The following is a 27,148-nucleotide window of genomic DNA, read 5'->3' as shown; positions in this document are numbered from 1 at the left end:
AATACAATAGGGGTTGGTCCTGTGGAAAATATAACATAAAATTATGAAAGAGATAATACACAATGCCACCTTTAACTCTGTTTAAATTCTTTATCTTTTTTATCTTTCCTAAATTTTATTTACAAACAGAAGTTTAATTAATTCATTCTATATAACATAATAAGAAAGTAATCTATTTTTTAGTACGTAATTTATTAATAATTTTCAATAAGTTAATTTTGAATAACCATTAGACTAAACACAAATGGGTGTTCTTAACAAATTAGAAATTACGTCACCACAGTAAATCAATATATGTAGGTATGTACAACTGAAAAATATTTTTTTTAATTTTTTACTGGAGGTTAGTAAAGTTAACTCATAAGTAAATAGATGTTGCCTCCCCCTATTGCTTTCTAAATACAAACTTTATTAATACATAATCAAAATAAAACAAGGTTTCAAAATAGGAACTCATTTATTTACATACATCCGAATATTTACAAAGAAGCTCATTACTTTCCTAATGAAATGGCAACTTGAGCAAATAATATAATTAAGTAAAAATATTACTCATACCTTAATAACAAATACAAAAGAAAGAGTAAAAAAAATATTGTTTACTTATTAAAAGACCACGGTATGTTTATAACAATGACTTTAAAATGTAGACTACGCTTTATATAAAGTTCCTAATCTTAACCTTTAAAAGCTAAAAGAAATTTGATAATTACACTCGTTAGTGAGTTTTAGCCTTAATGATACTCCAAGTAAACTCTTAAATCTAATCCATTCATAAGCAAGTAAGGATTTAGATGCCAACGAGAAATCAAAGAAATTCTTTGGACTAATTAATACCATCAAAAATTTACGTTTTCTGGAAGTATTATCTAAATTATTATTGACTTCATGCCTCTTAATTACTAATAATATTGTTAAAATCTTAATAGAAATATAAAAAAACTTGTGACGTGGAATGTTTATATCACAATATCAGCCCTGCATCTGTTTTAAATTACGTTCAATAGCTCATAGTAAACGGGAGGTATTTCAAGAGATGCTATAAATTCATATCGTCATCGGATTCGCTCTCACTCGAATATTTATTAAGAGCCTTGTGAATTTCTTCTTCAATCTCAATAGCGCTTTGAAGTTTATCGTCAACCGCTAATTTGTTATATGCAATTTTGATGTTTGAGTCGTAATTATTTCCGAAGCATATTCCCATCCGTTTTAGAACAAAAGCCAGAACTATATAGATACTAATTAAACTGACTGTTACAAGGGCTATCGTCAACATAACGTTCATTTTATAATGCCATTCAGCGTTGGTTATGTGAGGCAGAACAGTTTTCGGATAGCAGTAAAATTTTGGTTCTACATCAGTTAAGTTAAAGAGTTTAGCGTCTTCTAAACAAGAAGAGCATTGATTATTATTAGGACCCGTACAAGTGGCGCAGGTGTAATGACAAGGTAGGCAGATTAAGGGAGCTTTTGAAACATTTACAACTGGTTCCATATCAAAGGCCTCTAATGCCGTGGGTCGAAAAACATCACCCTGACGTTTCATAACGACAGAAGAATCGCCTGTTTCCAAATAAGTAAGGTTACGTCTTCGTGAGCTGCGCTCCATTAAAATTTCGCTGGCATACGTCCCGGCCGGACAACGTTGATAGCAACGACCGTCGTACAAGTGCAAACCCTTCGCGCATTCTAGTGAGAGAGAGAACAAGATGTTTAAATATATGAGCAAAAAGGAGATAGTCCGACACCACCCAGCACCGTACCAGCGTCCATGCAGTTGCGTTTCTTGAAAGTAGATCGTATGATGCAGAAGATCCATACACGAGGCACGAAGTTTGCAGATGTTTTTATGAAAACAGGATTTGATAGGAGCGGGGTTGGTAAGTAGAATCTCGCCACTGATCTCAAATAATTTTGTTTTCCGAATTATAAATAAAACAAACAGACGTTAATACAACTAAGACATGCACATTTTCACATGCACAAGTTTAAAGTAACAAAATTAAATGAAATCAGCATAATTAAATTATGACATATTGAGAAGAAGTAAACTAAAATTCCTTTAAAATCTCAAACTAGTCAAAGATAAGCACGGATTATTTTTATGTTAGCACATTCAAAGCAAAGCGTTTCATGCAATCCACAAAACATAAATTAAAAACATTGTTAAAGAAAATTTAACGTCAGCTTGAATTAAACGAATAACTATTTAGGTACACTCGTATATAACATTAAAATAATTAATTAAACAACGATCAGAGACAAGACTCGACATACACGTATCAAATGAAAATCTATTGATATTTTTGTAATAAAAGATGTTTTATTATTATTTACCATCCACATATTTTCCAATATATACAAATTATTCCACATTTACAGTAATAAGTACATTTTATTGGATACACTACATTATGCCGATCGATGAATTTTACAAGTGAAGGTACATCAAAACTGTTATAAAAACACTTTCGATACATCCAGGACTCAGTAACTGCTTAACATTATATATCGCCCTACAGTAACTTACACTAGCGTGATTTTAGGAAGTTACTTTACATCTTAACTCTAGATACCAGTCGATGAGTAATGTTGAATTTTCAGTCATTTATAATTTACATGTATGTGAGCAATTTGTACAAGTCTCCAAATTTATTAATGCCGTTACTTATTTATTATTTACAATTGTATTAGATGACCTATGTTATATGGATTGGCAATCACACTTATGATCACAACCACAATACACAATTTATACTAATATTCTCAGGGAGGTTATGTATTGTTCAAATTTATTAACATCTGCGACAGTCTTATAAATACAGTCTTGATTAATAAATTAGTACAGTCTTGATGTTAAGGATTTCATAAAATGTATATTTGTTTAGTGTTAATAAGCGACACAGTTCTGTAAAAATACCTTTGAAAGAAATTTAAAATCGTGCATAGTTGATAACAAGGTAAGTTGAGACTTTGCGAATCATTACGTATCTTGTTACTTTCTACCAAATTATTTTCCGTTTTCGTATACTATGTATAGCCAATTAGGTTATTCCTCAACAGAATGACGCAACAATAGAAATTATTACAAGATTAATTTTTTAAGACTGTCGCAGAGATAACATTAAATACATTTAACAGTTTGAGAAAAAAAAACTAAACTTATTATAATAGATATGTCACTTTTAATATAATATGTAATGCAATCGTAGTGGCGACTTTTCGTTTATATGAACACTATATGATCATTTATTTGAGATATGGGTATATTAGTGAAAACATCGCCAAAACGCCTAATAACAAACTTTAAGCTAAACAATTATATTTCTATCTATTCGTTTTCAATAAATAATATATATATGTATATATATATAGAATAAAATAAATGCGTAACATTTGGTATCGTGTTCACTGGACTGCTCTTTATTTGGTAACAACGTAACAATTGTAAAAAATAACTTTATTGTAACAGTTTGAAGTAAGAATAAATTATAACATTTATACTATGAAGCAAACTTATGAAGGCCACCCACGGTCTTATTTATATATTTAAAATTCGTTTACAATATTCAAATTGTTGTAATATACGATATAAATAGACAATTAGGATGACCGGTTCAAATAGAAGCATAACAATGAGCCGCAATATAAACTTTACTAAGTACGGCAGGTATTTTATAACTAAGTAGCCAAAAACGTATCTACTACATAATCACTCCTCATAATGCAAGTTATCGTGCAAAATGGACGTTTCAAATTTGAAATACATATAAATTTATGTAATTGCACTTTTCTCTAGCTCTTTTTTTTTACCGATTAATAAGATGAAAATACAAATTAACTATTTGATTACTGGACTTTTTGCAAGTACAATTTATATACATACAAGTCACATAGCAGTCGTTCAGACATGTATTAGCTAAAGTCAAGTTATACATAAGTATAGTTATATATAATATATAAGTATTGAACACCATCGAAGTTTTCAAGTAACGCTATCATTAAACACTGCGATTTTATATAGTAAGCGGCTACTTATTTACGTAAAACTAACAGGTGACGTATTCAGTTTTTATTTTAATACATAACAATGATAAAAAAAAAATATAAAATTGTAGTTAAAAACAGATAATTTAAGTACAACGCCATATCTATTATTGAAACATAAAATTTATTATTATAAAATACTTGTACTTATATTTAATTAAAATCACGAGCAGAGTAGGTACTAATGCGCCGGAATCAGGTCGGAGTTGTTCAAGCATGGTGCCCTTGGCGGTCTATCACACCGTACCGGTAGTTTGTTACTAGTTGTTAGTGATAACTCTCTGCGCGGTCGTCTGCTTAAATAAATGTCTGTGAAAGCGTCAGCCGCGCAGAAAAGTATGAGTAGTAAGAACAAACCTAAACAACGATGTGGTGGTTGATGTGTGAGTGTGGCGCAACCGCTGGAGACTGTACCCGCTTCCGCTCCTGCTTTGAACCCACCTTCAACCGCTTGTCCTTCCTCACGGATCTATTACCGAAGTATTGGTGTTAATGAAGTGACGACAAAATATAAATAAATAACATAAAAAATATTCTCTGGTTTATTACAAGGAACTTTATTTTACCGCCTTCCCAGAAACAGGTGCATTAATTTGTTTATCTCTAGTTTGTGTCTAGCCCTTATAAATTTTATGTATTTAATCTTTTAATTTAATTGTCATAGATTTCATTGGAAGTGGCATATATTACTGTGAGGCCGTTCTGGACTATAATTGCTGAAAGTCCTTCAAATATGATTCACATTAAACATACATTAATAAAATTAGGTGAAAACATAATTATTAAACAACAACACGTATTACAAAAGAAATTAAATTAATTATTGCTGAAGTAGTACCAACAGTTAGACAAAAACTTTTTAGTAGTCCTCGTAAAAGTGAATAGATACAATAAAAACTTTGTTCTTGTGAAAGCTCAAAGGGTTGTTTGTTAAATTCAGACTATTAGTTATTAAAGTTAATTATCGCGAAGGAACAACAAAAATAGAGTTGAGCACTGTTCTCATACCGAATTAAAAACATCCTCACCTCTACTTCAGCAATCGAAATATCTAAGCCAAAAAAAAATTCTACATGTACTTTGCTTAATGATTATGAATAACATTTTCATAATGAAGAAATAAATTTCTTAAAATTACGAATATTGTATACCTGAACTATTCATTATTTTTACTGAAATTTATCAGCAAAATAAACCAAAGTTCTTTATTAAACTGCCTGTAATTTTAATTATATATAATTATATTACATAATATACGCATAATTTATCGTTATGGCAGTGATTGGAAATTTATCTTTCGGGGAATTTTGAAGAGGTATATTTTATAGTTTAAAACGATGTTCTTTTGTGAAAGGTACAATAGAAATTTAACTGACATAATACTCGCTGCTGCTATTAAATTCGTCCGGACCTAGAGAACTAACGATTTCATTTGTACTTAATTGTTATAGCGATATTACAAAAAATTATTACAAAACCTTAAAAAAGTTTTCATATAGACACTCTTAACTATTATCCACAATGGGATATCGTTAAAGGTCTGTTCAAGTGTTTTTGAGTTAATCGTAATGACAAGCCTAGACAGCTGAGTAATATGTAATAATCCTTACCGCATGAGAGTCGTGCCAGACTAAAGCCAAGTCATCATCTATGACATTCTGGTTCACATCGGATGGTATAGCGCTCCAGACGGTCCCGGGATTAGTTCCCACTACGTTACTTTCAGTGGACACATCGCTTTCTTGTGCAGGTGTTTCAGTACCATAGAATATTAGCTCCCACTGAGTCAAAGGTCCAGCTGAATAAAAAAATATTCATGGTATTTTTTAATACAAATGACACAGTGTTCGCTGCACTTATTGACTATAAAAGGAAGTTTAATCCTGTACGTATTTTCAACTCAAAAACTATTGAAATACAAGTGAAGGCATTCAAAATAAAATATAATATATAAACACAAAAGGCGGAGTATAAAAGGCAGTTATGATCATACAATTTATGAATTATTGTTTGTGATATTTTATTTGTTAAAATCAAAAGCAAATATAAATGTGAAAAATTTTAAGCGAAATTTGACGAACTAATTTAGCCTTAGAATATTTCATATAAATAGAAAATAAAAATAAAACACTACAAAATAAAAGAAAATTACACTACGCTGTGTTAAGCAATTAACTTTTGAAACAGTCTTAGTTTAGCGAGACATTATCAAATAAGTTCTGCGACGAAATGAAATTAAAAACACAAACACACGACATGCAAAACTCCGGAACAAAACTAAATCTCGTGCAAGCACAAACTATTCGGAGGTTTATTAAAACGCAAAACGTATCAACGGACAGCATGCAGGTACCGTTGGCTTGCAGGGGCGCCGGGTATATTCTTTGTATTTTCGGATATTGCTCGAACAGATTTGACATCTTACGCCCTCTGACGTCAGACAAAGGATCTGTCAAATCCCCTCTCAAATTAAGGCTTAAATCCGGCGTCGTAGATGTTGTCAGGCGTGAGGTCGAACTCTCTATGGGTGAGCGCGTTGCCGGTCGTCCCTGTTTTTTCTGCGAATTTCTGTTTGGGTTCTTTGAATTCTTATTTTTTTTTCTTTTCACAAGTCCCACTGTATAAGTCTGAACTATAGGCACTGACTTTCCTCTGTTGTTTTTACGCCCTGTTTGAACTACAACAGGTCGGGTCGCATTGCTCCTATTCCGGATTATTGGATTTCTAAATGGTATAGGATCGTTTTTAGCAGCCGGTGTGCTTGTTCCATATAATGTTAACGACCAGTCTTGTAAAGTCGCCCGACCTAAGGTATCGAAAGTAAGAAAACATTTGGGTCCCATAGCTCTCTAAATGTATAAAACGCTAACTTTTATGAACTTTCTCTTAGTGACTAAATATATATTTCAAAGTCGACTTCGATTTATAGACTCTTTCTAGACGGGGATATTAGTAAAGTTAGAAGTTTCTCATGGCTTAAAGTAAAAGTTTACCTCCCAGGAGATAACGTTGTTGACATTTGACATGCACATTTTTTTGAAATATCATATTTTTGGAATACATAAATCTATTTATGATATGAAAGTTTCATAGTCCTTATTATTATTATATCAAGTAATTAATATAGATTTTTTTTTAATTATTAAAATTACTATTCTTTATGCACCGAGTTAATTTTATTCTAAAATTGTACCTAAACTTTATAACATTAAAAGTCTATAAAACATGTTATAATTTGAAATTACAATACAAAATATAAAACATTAATATTTATCTTATAATTATGATAATCTAAATCACCTATTTGACAATAAAGACTTTTGTTCGTTTTTTCAATTACTAAATATGTACATAATATTATTAACTTACCCATGTATCTTCCTTCATTTGAAACCTCCAGTTGCCAGACTCCGAGTGGTGACTCTCCCCACATATGTACAGACATGAATGGCCAGGCGTTGAAACCGGCTCGAGAGGAATCACGGGGTCTGAATTCATAGATTAAAATTTATCAAACCATTTATATGAAAACACAAAATCAGTAAAATCTGATTTATTGATATGGATCAATTTTATTTGTAGCAACTAGTTCTGGTAAATTTCTGTTTAAATTAGAGATAAACATTTATGGACTACATGGTAGACAACAATCCTATATCTCGTATATCGTAGTCTGGAAATTAACAACATAATTGCATTAACCCCAAACACCGATTAAGGCTGCATAATTTAAGAACTACGGAAATTAAACGAACAACGTTCTGCTTTTATAATGTTCATTTTGATCCTGAATTTTTTTCGCTAAATTTACCTTTCGAATTCCTAAATTCTTGTGATGTTGTAAATCAGAACAATATTGAGACTAAGTAACTATATTATTTAATGAAGTAAACTTAGCAACGGAATACATTTAAAAATAACTGACAGCAGTAATTAATATATTTTATAGATAATATGGAATCTGAATTTGAAAAATACATTTGTACGGTACATACACTTTAATTTAATTAACATCCCTACGCCACAAAATTTACGATTAAAGACTCACAAAGTAAAATAAATGCGTAAGGTATAAATACATGTAATGTCTCACCCATATGAAATTTAATTTCCACCGTTACGTTAAAATAAATTTTATTGAATCGTGTTAGAAACTAAAATTGCATATCTTCATTATGTCGAGAACGGAGCACGGGTGAACTGAAATGAGGTTTTATTGCTACGTATGCTGTTTCACAGTGACAAAGTACGCCACTGACTGGCTTGAAGTTCAGTAATTGCACTATAAGTTAGTCGAATGGTTGGAAATAAGATATATAGCAAAGGAGGTGGAGAATGGTATACAAATGACCATAATTAACACTTTAACAATCGGAATTATACTTAAATGTAAGTCTTAATTTTAGCTTATGATTTATTTACAGTGTAAAACCTCAAAAGATTACAATATAATAAATAATTTAAAGCGAAGCAATCGTAAATACTTAATTATTACTTAATTATTTTCAATATTATTTCTATATATTAATAGTCGTTAGAGTGATTATGCAAGATTATAGGTACGTTACACAAAGCTCGTTGTATTGTTCTGCCGTCAGCAGCTGGTGCAAATGTTCTCTGTAGTCGCTCTACGTAGTCAAACATCTCTTTGATAATAGGAACAAATAGCGTCTCTTGTAATAATATATTTCCTTAGTTCCTTTTTAAAATATTCTGATGTTAATTTTACGTTATAAAGAATAATATGCATAGAAAATTACAAAATTTATTCAACTACAAGTAGGTAGAAAAAAAAACTAATTATTTTAATAAGAAATACTTAACACGAAACAAAAATAACATCAGACTCGTATATTATAAAGTCTTATCGCTTATATTAGTTCTACCAACCTTGGAGCCAGCAACGTCACTCTAGTTCCGGCAGGTGAAGTCAATGCAATTCGAAGGTCTCCTCTACGTGCAGCGGACAGCGATACTCGAGCTTGAACGTGTTCCAAATAGTTTACTCCCGGACATGCACCAACATTTAGCTGCGAATAAAAAAACCACACATAGAACTCAAATTTTCATCCCTGGTTATCAAAATGGCTACAATTTCTTACATGAAGTGTTATAGATGATCTTGGTGGCACCGCTCTCTGTGGTCTGGGAGCAGCCAGCTCACATCGTCTTTGAGTTGGAACTGTTTTCCATGTTCTGGCCAGTCGGACCATGCCAGCTGCATCGAGCAACCCATATCCGAAAGAATGTGACACGTTCCTACCAACGCCGTTAACCTTCCAATCGCCACCAAGACTCAAACGCTCAGGTCTGGCAGTCCGAACCACTGAGTACCAAAAAATTATAATAAATTAAGACAGAAATAAAAAAAATATATAGTACTTTATACATATCGCTTAGCGGTGTTTGTTGTCAAACTCTTCCGAAATCGCTCGACAAATTTTCATGAAACTTTGTGTGCATATCGGGTAAGTCTGAGAATCGGTTAACATTTATTATTCATACTCCTAAATGTTAAGGGCGGTGGTCCCCTTAATTTTGTTGTTTATTTTGGAGACAAAGTTTTTAATTTTTTTATGATACAGCTTTCAAAATATAAACAAATGCATATTTTTTATTCGTTAATTATAAACGTTGATTTTATTTTATTTTTTTTGGTAAGAAAAATTGCGATGTTACATAGAAAATTTAAGAAAACTTGTGATGTAAAACTAATGTACTCTTTGCTAAACTTGTTTGAAATGACAGGCCGTCTGTTGATCTAGTGTTATATACCATATAACTCTAATTTTGCTTTATTACCGTTCACAAGAGTCGTATGCCTCCGTCTGGAAAACCAGATCGGGAATTAATATACTAAAGTTTTGGCAACACATATAACAGATGGCTTTAAATGGATTTTAGATATAAAACGAGCAATTAGCTAAATACTACTTAGATGCGTAATTAAAGACCTTATTTTATGTGTATAAATATTTAAAGCTAAGTGCGCCACTATAATTACCAATATAATACAGTATGGTGGGATTATTTAATGAACATTTATTAACGTTTTGAGGGATAAAATTAGAAAACTATAATTCATGATATTTGTGTATTTAATTATGGTTACTTTCTTCACAAAGTTGTTTCTGAATCTTACGTAGCTTCTGCATTTAGCAAAACGTCTTTCGTGAACAGTGGGTTAGAGCAATTGACCATTCTCGATTAGTTAATATCTACCTTTAAAAATTCTCTTATTGTCAATATCAAGATCCAATCGTAGAAAAGATTGAATGAATTTTCCAAATTGAAAAAAAGCTTTTAGGTATCTTCATACTTATTACATGAATATAATTATAAATATCTATATTGGTTGACCGAACAATCAACAGTAGATTTTCTTGAGTAAACTTTTCTTTCCTACGAGTACGTAAATATTTCGAGGACTAACCGATTTCATATAGTTATCTGACTATCGCTCAGTATGTCTCTGTTAACACAAATAACATCATATTTCTCTAGTGGATATGATGCACCCACATTCGTCATCCACAATAACCAGCTTTTCTTTTTTTCAAATTAATTCAATATTGTTTCATCATTAACACCAAAGTCGCCGTTTATTTAATTTCTTATCTTTCAATTTGGCTTCTTTATCGACCACGGTTTTCTTTTGGGAGTGAAACTTTTCATGAGTTATTGTAGGAAACAAGAAAGTTACGAATTGTTTGTACAGTAGCTTCTCAATATACACAGTGCTATTTGAGAATTTCCACGTTCATAACGCAATTTTCTAAGATTCCCATTTTGTGAAAAGGCAACTAAATAATTTTATTTAGTAAAAACTGTTACAAACTTCATTGAGAATTCCTGCAGAAACGGTAAAATATTGGAAACCTAAATTCAAAAATGTGTCAAGTTCACAAACAAGGATAAAATATAATGAAACGTTAGTTTTACGTTGCAATTAAATACTTTTGTTAATAAGGGTGCAAAATTATTCATAAATATTCAAAAAGCAAATTTATGTCACGCTTAAACTCGTAACAAACTTGTGAAGTTTCTGTTTATCACGACTGAATTATACACATCCTTCCGCCACTGATGTCAGTATGATATTTAACAAGGTTATCCATTTAAAACGAAAAAACTGTTTTAAATGGAACATGTCTACAAAAATAGAAAAACTACTGGAAATGAAATACAACATTTTTATAAATTTGTTCTTTTTGCGCGATACAGAATGAACACTCATTTTTACTTGGCACAATTTACGTCCATATTAACTATTTTTTAAATACAATCATCATCAATACATATTATAAAACAAAATTCCTCGCCGCGTCTGTCTGTCGGTCTGTTCGCGATAAACGGAAAAACTACTGCACCGATTATCACACAGTTATCACCACTCGGCAGCGTGATTCTCAAGAAAGGTTTTAGTATATAATTTGTTAAGGTTTTGTATTTTCTTGTGTGTAAATTAACGATACTTGTTGAAGATGTAGGGAAAACATGAGTCGTCTGAGAGCTTTTAACCTAAGCCTAAAGACTTTGAGATAAAACAAAATAATATAAGGTGGAATTGTATATCTTATATAGGTCTACAGAAAAGTCCGGGTGCTATATGTCTATACCTTAAGGATAACATACTATATCCATTTTACACCTTTTAAAAATTGGCATTCCAAAGCGTTTATTAGAAAGCTATATACATAAGTACGGTATTGAGTCTTATCAAAATAAATTAATTCGTTTTCAAGCCTACATCAGTTTCTATAACTTACTTTTCAAAATCATTTAAATCGTGCGTAGTATTTGAAGGTTATCATAATATAATTTTAATAGTTCTCAAAATTAAATAGGCTATTTTATATTTTTTGTAAAGAGCTGGTACGAAGCCGGGGCTGGTACCTAGTCTACAATAATTCAATGTTACAGATTTTTTTTTTTAATTTCACAATACATCGTTCCCTAGAGTATCTTACAAAATTATATATAAATTGTTGCTGAATTTCCAATAGGAATTTTATTGATATCAGATTTAATTTCATAAATGCTATTACTATATACATATATATACATATAATAGAACTGTTTCTACTGAACTTCAACTATTTTTAATAATCAAGCAAACTAAAGAGAATTGTTAATTGTACAAATATTTAATGTTACCTAAAAATTTGATAAAAGTTAAAATGTTTGTTTATATATTGAAGTGATTAAGATTTTTTCTAATATTTTATTGAACCAATTGTAAATAAAACGTTATTACAATGGATAATGAATTAACCATCGAAATCTTAAAATGTGGATAAAGGAGAATCGAAAGCGGTCTATAAATACAAAAAAATTCCTTTGATTCTGTAATTATGACGTTGCAGTTAAGATAAGAATATTGATATTGATAGAATTGCTTATGTTAAAAAGGAAATAATAACGAATTGCTTACCAATATGCTGCATGTCTCTCCATGTGAGATCCTTGTTGGCTTCTAGAGCGAGGGCGCATATTCCGGCTGCGAGGGGAGCAGAGGCTGAAGTACCAGTGTGACCTGTTGTGCACGAGTGGTGCAGATCCGTTGTCACCACCTGAGTAGTAAAATATTACTTTAATTGAACTCTCTGTAGATGATGATATCACTGTGTTTACTGATATGAAATCCAAGATAATATGCCTATGTCTTTGGCAATAAACTTTACCTGTTTCTCATCAGTAGCCCCGGAGCTGTACGTAGCTGCCAGGGTGGAACTACACATTTCAGAATACCAGGGCACGTCCCCTCGCTCTGTAGCGGATGATATTGAGAGGGTCCATATGGAATTTGTGTAGCCATCACAATTGCAATTATCGTGCTCCCGGCCGCCATTACCCGAAGCCCACACAAATATCGATCCTTTACCGTTTCGACCCTGCGTTGTATTAAAGAAAATTATTCCTAACTGTATTCTCTTTCACGCGATATTTTATAAGTTGAATTAAAGCTACAGAGAAACATCGATATTGCTCTCAAAATGACTTTATAGCATGATATTTGTTTATATTTAGGTAATATACGTAGGACGTAGTAGTAATTTAAATAATTTCCTCTATTTTATCACGAGCAAGTATTTGGATACAAACAAAACTATAAACAAGGATAATTTATTAACTCAATCACTCAATTAAAGGTTATCAAATCTTCCCAAAGGAACCTGCATAATATCTCTAATAACATATTTTATAGGAGTTTTGTTATAACAAGGATTTAACTAATAATATTTCCACCATAATATTATTCTTATACATACTTTATTGTAATTAAGATGAGTTTTTCTTTTAATTAAAATAAGTTTTACAATATACGTTTTAAAAACTTGAAAACTCAAACTACATTGTGAGGACAATTGTAACTTTTTTAATTTGGTTTCTAGGAAGACTGTCGCTTCGAAGTCGTTCTACATTTTAATAAAAACTTAATCGAAGCTATAAGCAGACTAGTTAAAAAGAAGATAATTTTAAAATATATGTAAATACCTTATTGGTTTTTTATCATAGAAATCATCTATTTCTCAATCTCAATGTTTTTTTCAGTTTCATAAATGCTTATAGGAAATTGAAAATGTGGTTGTCGTCATGAAAAGAGCAACCAATAATAACCTAGCTTTATAATGATTATGGCAATACTTTAATGTAAACACAAATTTTCAAAAACGTAATTGTGTTTGATGGAATTTGAACGAAATTCTCAAAATAATTTTCTTTTAATAGAAAAACTGTTTTACACTATCCAAAAGATTTAATTTAATTAAATTTAATTCGAAGACTTTAAAAATAAAATAGTAATTACGGAGATTATTTTGTAGAAATAAAATTATCACTAAGGTTAATAACTTTCCAGAATTATAATTTAATATACGTAAACCATTTTTGAGCATTAACATCATACATTTAAAATTATGAGTTATAACAGCATTATGTTTTTGAAAGAGTTATTTATTTTGTGATAAATATCTCTTAAGGAATAGTGTATCATAAAATAGGTCACCTTTGTAACACCTTCAATGAACGCTCGGGTGGCCAATTCTCCAGGTCCGTCAACCGTTTTTCCATCATCATCAGGTCCCCAGGAAGCGCTGTATATATCTACATGTTGAGGGTTAAGACTCAAAGAACGAGCCTCGACCGCATCTGTCACGTCTCCATCTAACATTCTTACCCCTGTGAGAATACGTTATACGTTAAAATCAATATAAATATCTGAGTTACTATTGAAATGAAAACAACTTATTATGTATTGAGTGAAGGAAAACTTATACATTTATACATTTCGCGGAAAACGAAAGTAATCGAAAGGAAGCGAATTGTTAGTAGAAAATTATCTTGTAGCAAGTAAAAGTTGTAACAAGAGTTGACCTCAAAAGGCTAATTGCAATTTCATTGTTTAAGCTTCAAGTCTCAAGGTTCCAGTAGATTTCAGATATAATAATATGAAGTTTTATTCCTCGATATTTTTAAATATAAAATACTTTTTAATAATGTATGTACAGAAAAATATTATTTGACACTTCATTATGAAACGTAAAAAACTTTTATTTTTAAGAGACAGTAATGAAATACATCTTCCTCGTAATAAAATATATCAATCTTTAACAATGATACAGAATTACCCAATAAACATTATTATCGAAATTGAGTTAACTGAAACCCAAAAAATAATAAGGAATATTGAATAAAGATTAGGTTCATTGTAATATCAAACTGAAGATATAAACATATCTACACAAAAACGTGACAAAAACAACCCAATATTAACTCTTTCAATACTATTTATCTATAACAAAATTAGGTTACTTTAATTCTGTTTTAAGATTCTTATTATTTTACCAAAGAATATAAAGCTCGAAATAAATCTTACTTGTATTCTAAATACTTAAAACTAACACGTTACCCTTCGTGAGTCGAAGAAATAACAAAGTTAACGTACAACATTTGATCCTATCAACAACATTTGCACATTTCTAACATGAATCTGAAACAAAGATTATTTAAATATATTTCAGATATTTTAATTCATGCTTACTAAAATAGTTTGTTCATTTTACTTTTGAATGATTTTAAAATTTTATCATGACTGTTTTTAGTTTTTCGATAGTAATTGAAAGTGATTAATGGTAGTGGGTAGTTAATAAATTAATATTCAACATCATTTCAAAAATAATGTCAAGTGTTAGTAGCTTTTTTTAGTTTTGTTGGTATTTAACAAAGCCATATAGGCTATGTAATAATTTTTATTGGCGAAAATTACTTTAAGTGCAATCAAATAAATTACACGATTAATAATGGTTTTACATTTCACAATGAAACTGAAACAAATTTAGAAAAGTAGTTTTTACTTTAAACGTTCAATTTGGTATTATTTATTTTAAAAAAATCAATAATAAAACATTCTTCTCATATCTGTCAACTCTGTATATGTTTTTGCATGACTTTAAGGCACACCAAAACATCGATTTTATAATAACTTTACTGAAAATTTAGGAATAAAACAATCGATACTTTAGATCACTTCTCCGTATAAAAAAATCTAAGCATTGAAAAGAGGCACAAATAGGTTATAATTATGAAATAGTTCAAAAAAACACAATGAGAATAATGATAATGTCCTGCATTAAAGTCGAAAAAGATGTTGGCAAAGCAATTTCACTACTAATTAATTTTTCACATATGCAAGTCTGCAATGAGGGTTGTCGCCATTCTGACCCAGAAACGTCTGATTATGCAAAACGTACTTATATCTATTGAAGTGAAAGTACTTTTATGTTAATTTTAATTGGAATCGTAGTCTTATTAAAAAGTTCTAAATGTAAATAGAATTGCTCATAGTTCGTTCACGGCAACTCTATACCATTGACCCATGAACTATTATAATAGTGTATGTGTCTACGTTCCGTGTTCATCTTTTTAATATATTTTTGTATCATTTCCATTCAACTTTATTCATTATAAATATTATTAATTAAATAAGACTTTCGCTGTTTTCATCTGCTTTCAAATAAAATATCTTTATGTCTTACAAGTTTTAACATAATTTTCTCTCTTGAAACTGACTGACTGACTGCGCTCTTTGTCCCATTTTATAATCATGTATTTAATTTACCTGTGATTTATTTCGTTTTATAAATTGCTTCTGTGGGTAGAGTAAGAAATGATAATTCAATAAAAATAGTAGTACGATGAAGTACCTGCGGTTAGATCATTTGATTTGCTGGAAGTATATTAGTATCAGTATTTGTCTAATTTATAACCTTACCATGTTAGAGAGAATCTTTGCAATGTATCTTAGTTACTTGTTTTTATAACAAAAATATTATTTATTGAACTATCACGGAGTGAAATAAGACAAAGAAACAAAAGAACAACAAACACAAAAATGTCGAAACGAACGTCTTATAAAAAACGATCTCATCTAAACAATCTCTCCCAAAAGTTATAAAAGTATTGTTTATTACCGGAAGCGGTTTCGGTGTACAACTGATACATAATACATCAACTATTATATAAATACGTACGATAATCATAATTCGTTGATAATGAAAACACTGAAGGGAAAAACATATTTGGAACAAAAAGACAATGTACTTAAACATCTACAAAATTATATTATAGTTGGAAATAATTACAAATTTACGAGTATATTGTTAATATATTTATTTCAAATACGCTTTGGTATTTTCAATCTACAATTATCAAAATTAACATACTGTAATATAATTTTTAATCACTTTTATGACGATTACAACAACCATTACTTGAAAACGATCTATACAAATAAAAGCATCACGTTCTTGAATCATTCTCCTCAAAATCAGTCAAGCATTTTGACATTTATTAATAATTTAAAAGAATATCGTAAACAGTTAGTAAAATTTTAATGTATGCGCATTATAAATCTATGTAAATCCAGAAATCGTTCCTCGCTAAGTATTAACATACCTCCTACGCTGGCTTCATAAGCGACACCAACAGCGCAGAGTGAGTTGTTAGCTGTAGCAGCGACCTCGCCAGCACATCTGGTCCCATGTCGATTGGAGTCTATCATGTCGTACCGTGGTTGAGGATCCGAGTCTTGGGAGTTTACATCATATGAAGCCATTGGATCCTAAAACGATTATTATTGTTTATTTTGTCCCTACGAAATAAGTTTTAAAAAGTGTTAGTGTGGTCAACTGAGTGTAAAGCATAATAAAAAAGACAAAATTCTACTTTGTATATGCACCTCTCCAAATAAATTAAGTATAGTTTTTAATGACCATTGCTGTTAACTAAGAATTAAGTCAAATGTCTTTATTTATTTGATAAATAGAAAAAAAATGTAAATAAAAACCTAAATATTTTTGAAATTATATTTTTGATATTATTATATACGAGAACTGATATGGCGTGAGAGATATGAAGAAATTTTATTTACAAAATTTAAAAAAAGCCTAGCTTAAAACAGGTGCGTTTAATAGGTATTTTTTTATAAAATACTGATCAAAGTTTGGCCGACCTGTAAATTCCTTTTAAAATATGTATACTGAAAAAGTTATTATCAAAGCCTTATTTCTAAGCTTACATCGGAAACATGTTACACTAAACTTTATTAATAAAAAAATATTATTTTTCAGTTCTCTTTTCTGGTCGTCACTTCGATTTAAACTATTTTCATTCAAATAAAGTTTAATTAAAAACTTTTTGAATAAATAAGTTTCACCAAATAACGTGTAATAAGGATTAAAAATGTTTTATTGTCATAAAAACAATTTCAAATTATAAGTCCTAAGATTTAATCAGAAAATTAAAATAACTGATTTTTTTTATTCGTCAAATTTTTTTTTATTATTATTAAGTTTTAAATACCAACCTAAAAAAAGGACCTCCAATTAGATATTACAAATAAAATATACACAGTGAATTATTTAACGACTCGAATAAAGGAAGTACAAGCATCCGATGCCTTTTTTATATAATGCATTTTATTTTTGTAATTTTCTTTATAATGTTTAATTATTACCATAAATAACTTCAGAAACAGATGCAAAGTTTATGCATAATATAAAGTTATTAATCATATCTAAAGTATTTATGAAAAAAATTTAACTACTAATTTTCTATTTATAAGAACTTACTTATAACAACGTGTTCATTTATTATACACAGACGTGATAAAATTTTTGCTTGAGATATATATCGAAATAGTTTTTTTTAATAATATTTGGTTTTTCTGATAGCTCTTATTCACGATTATTATTATTTAGTATCTCTTATAATGTAAAAAATATCTTCTTACCTACGACACTATTACAAAACTATGTAAAACGATAAAAAAATCTCATTTGCATTACGGATGTAGTTCATTAACAGTTATATTTAGTAACATTTTGCAAAAGAAAAACTATCTGATTTTCCTAAACAATTTCCGAATGCCGCTTAGGATTGCCTCTTGACACTTATTTTACATATATAAAGATTAATTTGACAAGTTTGTGATACTTCGTTTCATATCACGTCGTAGAAATGATTTCAAAAATATTACTACATTTCTTCTATTCTGCCATATATGTTATCTAATCTGGAATTCTGTTCAACGCTCTGAATCCACAGCAGTAAATAAATCACAGAGATCGAAAATGTATACAATACATATTTGAGAAGCTCGACTTATAACTTGGTTAGCTTGTCGTAATAAATATTATAAATAGTTAAACCTCCTAATGGTAGGACGGTAAGTGTTTTTTTCGGATACCTAAATATATAACAAATATTATGGTTAAATGTTTTCAGTCAATATCTATAACAATAATGCTATTTAAGATTTTCGCATGAACTCATTTAAAAATGAATCTAAGGTTTTCATATACTAAACGTTTTTTATAATTTCACAACTACATAATCCTGTCATTTCCTCAGGAACTGCGTCAGGTCTGAAACGTCGGGATTATGTAGTTATAAGATAATACAAAACGCGAACCTTACTTTCGTTTAAGTACGTGTAACCTATGCTCATATTCATTTTTGTTTTAAGTCCAGCTTTTATTTCTCTATTTTGTAAAATTATAAAAACTATCACTTCCTCAAAAAAAATATGAAATTTTATTTGTGTAAATGTAATTATTAAATTACAATTACATTGATGGCCTTAATGAAAAAACTGTCGAAGGTTTAAGGACTCCTAAAGAAAACTCTTCTTCAAATCACATCAACCCTGTTTTATGTGTGTTCTTTTGGCTTATTAAATATGAAATAAAATGAGAAATCAATGTTGTGTATGAAGTGTATATATTATATTCCGTTGTATATTTCCTAAGGAGGGCGAATTAAATTTTATTCAGTCACAGTTTCATGTCTTGTTCTGACGATGAATTGTTCTTCTTTTTAATTTTCAAATTTGAAGAGATAAATGTGTTATAATAAATACAAGAGTAAAGAAACTAAGAGATTAATTGTAATAGGAAAATATGTACAGTTTAAAAATATTACACATAATTGTATACTATAACTAATGCATATGAATATACTGTTGAGATACGCATTCATGACCTTCAATTAACGACATGATAACTAATAGAGTAATTAGTTATAACATTATTATTTATGACCAAAATAATAAACAATCCCAACTAAACTGGTTTGTTTGTATTGTACTCATTTTAAATTATCTCCTACATATTTAGATCGAATCGTTACTGCTATAGCAAATATCATAACTTTATATTATGAAAGCTGAATGTGTCATATCAATGAGAAATTAAAGAAACATTATATTTGTATTATAAAATATATTCTTGCAGAAAACTCAAACAGCACATAATTTGACATTAAAAATGTATAGTAGAAGATTAAATTTGATCGTTGATACGCAACATAGCACCGCGTCGTAATAACAGTGACCTGATTACACATTTTTCGAAATCCACATTGAGATTAAAGCCCAAAAGAGAAATGAATCGTGTAATTTCCGACTCGTCCGCCTTTGTTCATAATTATCGTCAGAAAATAACAAACCTGAAAACACACATTTGTTCAATTGGTGGAAAAACGATTTCATTCTTGGAGCGGTTTTAGAAATACGGAGTGTATGAAAATGTACTGGAGTATTTTGGATATTAGGGCAAGTTGCCAGCTTATCTTGTTCACAATCTATCATAAGCGTTAGAGTTGCGACTGTAATCTTACTGCATCAACATTCATGAGCCACAAACCATGTTTGTAAATAAATATGGTCTTAGGATTGAATATTTACGATACACACTCAATACAAATACGATTCTAAGATGAACATGTGTTTTTATATTTTCAGAGAAACCAATTTAGACATGTTAATAAAAAGATAGGAAGAAATAAGTTGAGAGAAAACATTGCAGGATGGTTGTTTGGTCTTTAATTAATTCAGTAAACAGTACATATACATATATTATAACAAGCCATCCTACTTTCGTGTAATTCATAACAGAATTATAAAAGCTCTGTTATTTATTTAAAGTTCCAAACAGAACTAAAACTCTAGACTTAACTGTCTTCTGTGACGGCTATTTGTTTTATGCTTACTACAGGGATTAAAACATTTTAACTTGAATAACTTTAGATAACTTTATACATTTACATATTCGTTTTACATTTTATAATTGAAATAAAAAAAAATGAATATAAACATCAGGGTACTGCATATTAAAAAAGGTGCATACTGTACAGAGAAAATAAACCCTGGAATAGCGTATGCATAATGTTTGTTTTTTGGCTGTTTATAATTTAAAAAGCAAAAATAAACGTTTTTTAAATAGTTTTTTGTTTCCGTTATTTTAAGATACTACCAGTGATTTATGATATGATAACATACAACTATAATATTATTCTACTTTAATTTGAAATTATAAAACTTTTAACCGTCAGATAGTAAATTGTTTGCAAATATTTTGAAGAAACCAACACATTTTCGTTCATTTTAATTTAAATAATAGTCGTTTTTATTTTATTTATCGCCTTACAATCACTATTGTTGAGTAGAAAAATCATATTACAAACGGCGACAAGGAAAGATCTATCGATAATAAGTCTTGTAAAACATAAATGTAGTGAGGTAAATTAAATTTCTCATGTTTAATTCTTTCGACATTTAAGACGATACAATAAGAAATTTAGAAATTAATTAGAAGTCACGTATAATAAATGTCAGGAACAAAAAACATCAAACTGAAAAACATGGATTTAAGCGTTTGTTATCGTCGAAATTCACGAATAATGTATTATATGAAACATTAACTTATATTTTATAAATGGTCAAGCGTATTATATTTATCGGTATTATTACAAATTCGTTGTTTTCAAAGAGAGACACGTCAGCATCGTTGACGTCGCTAATGTCACCTCTTTCAGTACGTTAATGTTATTTGAAATTGAAACTTCAATTCTTTTAAATATTCTTATATTTCTTGAATGTTCATCACATCCAAATCCTGCAACGGACCGCACTCACTGAACTGTACTGTCGTGCGAACATCTTATTTATAACAAAATTCAAACAGAGTCTTTGATTTCGGTTTACTTATAACATTAATTAGGAATACCAATAAGTTTTGATAATTATTGAAGACAACCACAAGTTCTTGTTATGTTGCATTCGTCATTAAAGCTGATAGCGTCGATATATTTATTCTCGTTTATATTACATATAATAAAGCTGAACATTGTTATAATAATATATACAAAGGAAGATAGATCGCAGTCTAAAAAAAAATCAGTTCGTGATTTATAAGTTGTAATCAGTAATAAGTCGATTCTAAGACGAATTCGTTTACTTCGTTACTCACTCAAAATCATTCTGTCCCTTTAGTACATTTGATGAAATCAAACTTAAAACCAATTTTTCGAAAGATCTATTCGTAAATAATGAAAATATAACTGAATTATTTCACAGACAACAAATTTTTAAAGTATTTTTGATTTTACAAATGTAATTTATAATCACGTTACTTTATAATACATATATAATAAACTAATTTTCTGTTGGTTCAATTATTACGATAAAGTCAATGATATAATAGACAGCTAGCATAATTTTAGTGGTTTGCGGTTTTGAATAGATTCCATGGTACATAGCTGAGCGCGTTGGCATGCTTTCAAGCTATTATATCGATAGCTAATTGGAGCTTCACTTACGTAATTAGTAAGTTATACCTGGTAACGATTTCCGATGATGGCTTAGTAATTGGTCAATTTATGGGAGCGGCTAATTCGATATCTTCTTTTAATATTATTATCTATTCATCAACATTTTCTTCAGTTCGTTAAATTTGCTGCGATTGCAACATTTGCAAAATGTTTAATTTACTAGAGATTATTTGATTAATTGTCACTGAAGTTTTCCAAGAGAATAAAGATTCAGCGGACAGTGACAAATGCTCCAAAACTCCAATCGCGACAAGTGACAATTGAAATATAAAAGTTGGAGTTGACGAGGGCGGTAACTTACATAATTGGACACGAGGTCTGGATGATCAGTCTCGAGGCCGTCGTCCAGGATGGTGACTACGACTCCCCGACCGGTGATACCTTCCCGCCACGCTGGAATGACGTTCATGTCCAAACCACCACCACGATTCTAAGAAAACAATATTATGTAAGCCGATCCTTCTGTGAAAACATTTCATTCAAACTACTTTCAGTAAAAACTTTATTAAACAGGAATAAAAAAAATGCTAAATGATGACAAATCTTCTTTTTCCGTTTTCCAATATTCCGTCTCCAATCAGTAAAACTAGACTGGTCGTAATTTATCGAGATTTCGAAGTAATAGGAATTATTTTTGTAGTAAGTAAAAGTATTATTTAGGATTGTTTTCATAATAAATTACATCTGCTAATGCTTATAATACGATCTGCACCGACACATTGGCAAAACATTTTAAAATCTTAGTTTACGTTTGACAAGTAACGATATCAATTATTAGTCTTTTGATACAATGCATGTGAAATAAACAGAAGTGATTATTTAAATTTATAAAAATTCTGATATTTATTAAGTTATTATTATAATATAAATGCAATCACGGAATTAAGAGTTTATTTTATCATTTTCTACATTTTGATCATTATTAATTATTAATTTTTGGAGAAAAAAACAATTCGCAATACCAAATATACTTAAAAAAACTTTTTTATATCAGACAAAACTAATGTGTTGTGACTATCTAATCTTTCACTTTACTCTGTACCTACTATTTTCGAGCTTAGATGATTTGAAGCCTTATTAAATTATTTGTTTAAATAATTAATCTATTAGCTATACCAACTATTTTAAAACACATTTCCATACTTTATTTTTTTTAACAAGAGTATGCAGTACTTCAACTGAAAGATATGTTTTATTAACTATTGAAGATTTAAAACGTAAAAAGAAAGATACGTCAGTTGTACTAATGAATATATAGATTCAGTATTACATAGACACGTTTCAGATTTGTAATTTGTATATGTGTATTTTGTTTTGTTTCCGCTTAGATATATGGATATTAAACTTGATGACTTTTAGGGATAACATTGAGTAATGATTCTAAATAGTTTAACAAAATTTCAGCTTAAAGTCAAGTTACCACAGATAGGTAAATATACACTGAACCCTAAGCGAAAGTTACACCATACTCGTGACGTCACTTTTGTTCATGTAAACTTGTAAAAAGTTTGTCTCTAATATATTAAAACTCCACTTATTTTTCAAACAAAGTCTTTTATCTTTATGGAGCAGCGTTATTGCATAATTAGATTTTAATATCTTCAAAGCTGAGTCTTCGTCTCGAGCTCAAATATTGACGTAAGTCAGCTTTCCAACTTTGAAGAACTTTGTAACTCATTCATATAATTAATATTATATTTAATACGAAAGCGTAAAATTTTACCTATACCTATCTTTTTGATATAAGACCTTGACGTTTTCTTGATAACATCAAAGACTTAAAAAAGATATATAATTGAAATATCTAATTATGATTAACACCTTAAATACAACATTAATTTGCTTAAACACTTTCTTATTTCGTTGCTCTCTGCACCTAAAATCTAAATATTTTAAGCATATATATATATACATGTGTATCGTGTATCGAATTAAACAGCTAAGAATAAATTATAGTACAAAGCCTTATGATGAAAAAATTACAAAGATAATATAATAATCAATTAAATTTGGAAGGCTTATTGATCTAGGATGTGGGCACATGCTTTAATTTTATTATTTGTTTGTAAGACATAATATCAAACTTAATACACGAGGACTGTATAATAAGAGTAGGCAGTAACTGAAGACCGTATTGGCCTTTGCTCCTTTATGTCTTTCCCAAGCAAGTTTGTTTGTTTAATATTAAGAATACATACCAAATACCACATATGAGGCCACTTGGGATCATTTAATAGGAATTTGGAGTCAGTAGAACGCGGCCGTCCTTTTACTCTCGAGTGCGACATTCTTTTAGAAGCTTCCCTTTTCATTGATGGCACTTCCGATGAATTCGTTTCAGCTATATCAAACAAATAACAATTAGTATTGATAATATACACAGGCACAAATCTTCTGATGTCATTTTCTATTTTATATAATCAACTTAAAAGTGTATATATAATCAACTTAAAAGTGTATCAATTCGGTTCAACTTCAATGATAGTTGAATTAATAGTGTTTTCAAATAATTTGCTTCAGTAATGATAGTTACTAGTTTGGTTAGATTTTTAAAAGATATTTTTAACATGCTTAAAACTCGACGCATGAGTGAAGTTTTAATGTATTAAAAATACTCCACTAACAATTTTCAAATATACTCGCTTTTAAACGTAATATTTTTTACTTTATACGCAAATAAGTAATGCGAATGCTTTAATGTTTTATGCGTTTCAATACAGCAAACAGATTATTTCTGTCATTATGTTTAATTTAGTCATAGAAGGATATAAAACGTTATGATTGTTTAAGTAAAAGATGCTTTCAAATAATTTTATTTTTGTCTCAATAGCTGCATGAACTTTGTAATTAGTTGGAAAAAATGAATAAATACAAAGTCTCTAATATCTTTTATCAGGAATCAAAAGTTATCATTATTTAATTAGGTGTATTTACTTAACAAAAAATTTTAGGACCCTATTAATTTGTTTTGTCAAATTTAATATCACAGTCGCGGTTTTCAAATGAAATTAAATAGATTTTGATTTATATAAAAACGTACATTTTATGAAATCCGCTAAAATTTGGTTGTGAAATATTAAAACGTGTAATGTATTACATTAATTATTAAATTAGAAAATCCAAAAGAAATAGAACCAGGACTTTTTATTAATTTGAGGTTATATATTATATGACAATATATTCAACAGACAAAGAATTGGTGAGGGATATATATCTATTTCGATTCACCAGGGGTTCAACCTACCCAGGACAAGAGGGGTCATATGATGATATTCCTCTTTATATAAAAAAAATGCGTTCATAGTACGTGGCTTTTGAAATCGTCGTTTCCGATTCATTATGTTAAAAGTGTGAAGTAATTTCATAACACAAGCAGAGAAAATCGTCATTTTCACACCCTGTTTCATGTTTTAGTGTTAGTATCTGTGTTCCTTATAATCATAATTATCACTCACGTTGCTCTATCTGTGTTTTTTAACAACTCGACTGTGCTGCTTGTGCCAAAACAACAACCATAATATTTTTGGGGGATAGTAAAAAATTTTTCAGAATCGAACAATGCGTGATGACTCGTATCCTTATAAATCTGTATTAATTCATTTAAATGAAACTAGTATTATTCGGATATACTACTCGGATTTTATTATTTAAAAACTACATAATCCCGACGTTTCGGTTACTTTGCAGCAACCGTGATCACGGGCAGACGAGATGTGAAACCATCATCATTCTGTATTTTTTTTTTCTAATAAAAGTGCCTGTACGTTAAACGTTATAATATTTTATGATAATGTATTGCTACGCTTCTATCTTGCAAAGATGGGGATAATTTAAACACTAATGTTGTATAATCATCAGGAATAATTTTAAAGGCCTTAAAAAATGTCGTGAACAGACCTGTGCTAGTGGGGTAAGGTATGAAGTCCCTCTTCTTTCTTGAAAGCACACGCTGCTGTTTCGCCCAAAGTACTCTGTCGTCCATTTCTAATAGATTGTGATGTTCGTGGGCCGGCGATATAGATCTCTTCACCACGGAATTATGATGAAAATGATAGTGATTATCGAAGATCTGCAAAAAAAGTTGAATTAATTTTATAATTTGAATAATCTTTTCTTATCTTCCATATTTTTTTGCCTTGGATAAAAATAATAAAACGTATGGGTATTTATTTTATTATCTTTAGTAACATTTTAATTCATATGGATATAATTTGACATGAAAATCAAATTAATTAGTTTTTTTTAGGCTTGACGTGTATATTTTAATAATCTAAAAAAATGTAACATATTAAAGTGAAGAAAATATAGTGGGTAATTTTATATGGCACAGTTTGGTATTTACTGACGGGAACATTCCCATTTTAAATTAGCTAAATGTGGTATCCTTTTCCGAAACAAATGTGATTTAACGCTTGGGAGCACTCCACGGTACATCTCATTTTTAATGTAAGCTATGGCACGTGACACCACATATACAGGCTTTTAAAGTTAATTACATTTCCACATACACGGAATAAGCAATTATTTAAATTGAAAATTTTTGCTATTCCTGCATTTTCAATTGTACTGTATACATAGGGTTATCTATTCCTACAAAGAAAAACTATGTTACGTCGGCTTGCCAGGGCTTTTATCTCAATTATAATTCCTTTGCATCTATTGTATACACAGGCCGTTACTTCCATTGACATCTGTCTTAAAATACAATGTTGTAATCATTTAAATATGATTCTAGACGTCTCTTACAACTCAATTATGATTTGATTGATTAAGTCCAATTCTTAGATAGATACTCTTAGATAGGATATAATTTTGTCCAGTAAATTCTTTTATTATTTGATGAAAGGTATATCATAATTCAGGCGTATCAAAAATAGATGACAAAACAAACGGAGATTAGAATAATATTTTAAAAATATTGTTTATA

The 27,148-nt window shown here is 29.6% G+C and overlaps 1 protein-coding gene across 9 annotated transcripts in view; it reads right to left on the bottom strand.

Moving 5' to 3' along the window:
• Positions 1–438: 438 nt before the first annotated feature.
• The window catches only part of LOC116767843 (furin-like protease 1, isoforms 1/1-X/2), a 94,306-nt gene continuing 67,596 nt past the window's right edge, over positions 439–27,148 (bottom strand). For 6 of the 9 annotated variants that reach the window (XM_032658335.2, XM_032658329.2, XM_032658330.2 and 3 more), the window contains exons 3-16: positions 26,119–26,290; positions 24,420–24,562; positions 22,523–22,651; positions 17,008–17,173; positions 14,060–14,232; positions 12,735–12,944; positions 12,485–12,623; positions 9,153–9,376; positions 8,941–9,080; positions 7,420–7,538; positions 6,404–6,856; positions 5,661–5,848; positions 4,408–4,519; positions 439–1,692 (exon numbers count right to left, since the gene is read on the bottom strand). In XM_032658335.2, the coding sequence (XP_032514226.2) occupies positions 1,040–1,692; positions 4,408–4,519; positions 5,661–5,848; positions 6,404–6,856; positions 7,420–7,538; positions 8,941–9,080; positions 9,153–9,376; positions 12,485–12,623; positions 12,735–12,944; positions 14,060–14,232; positions 17,008–17,173; positions 22,523–22,651; positions 24,420–24,562; positions 26,119–26,290 (3,021 nt within the window). In that variant the 3' untranslated portion in view covers positions 439–1,039. Of the gene's footprint in view, positions 1,693–2,304; positions 4,344–4,395; positions 4,520–5,078; positions 5,102–5,660; positions 5,849–6,403; positions 6,857–7,419; positions 7,539–8,940; positions 9,081–9,152; positions 9,377–12,484; positions 12,624–12,734; positions 12,945–14,059; positions 14,233–17,007; positions 17,174–22,522; positions 22,652–24,419; positions 24,563–26,118; positions 26,291–27,148 lie in introns of those variants that run through there. The other 3 variants (XM_032658337.2, XM_061523427.1, XM_032658336.2) reach the window with 3 other exon arrangements.

The sequence above is a fragment of the Danaus plexippus genome, chromosome 19 (genome assembly GCF_018135715.1).
Source record: "Danaus plexippus chromosome 19, MEX_DaPlex, whole genome shotgun sequence".
Lineage (NCBI taxonomy): Eukaryota > Metazoa > Arthropoda > Insecta > Lepidoptera > Nymphalidae > Danaus > Danaus plexippus.
The sequence above is the reverse complement of the archived record's forward strand: the minus strand, read 5'-3'. Positions and strand labels throughout refer to the sequence as shown.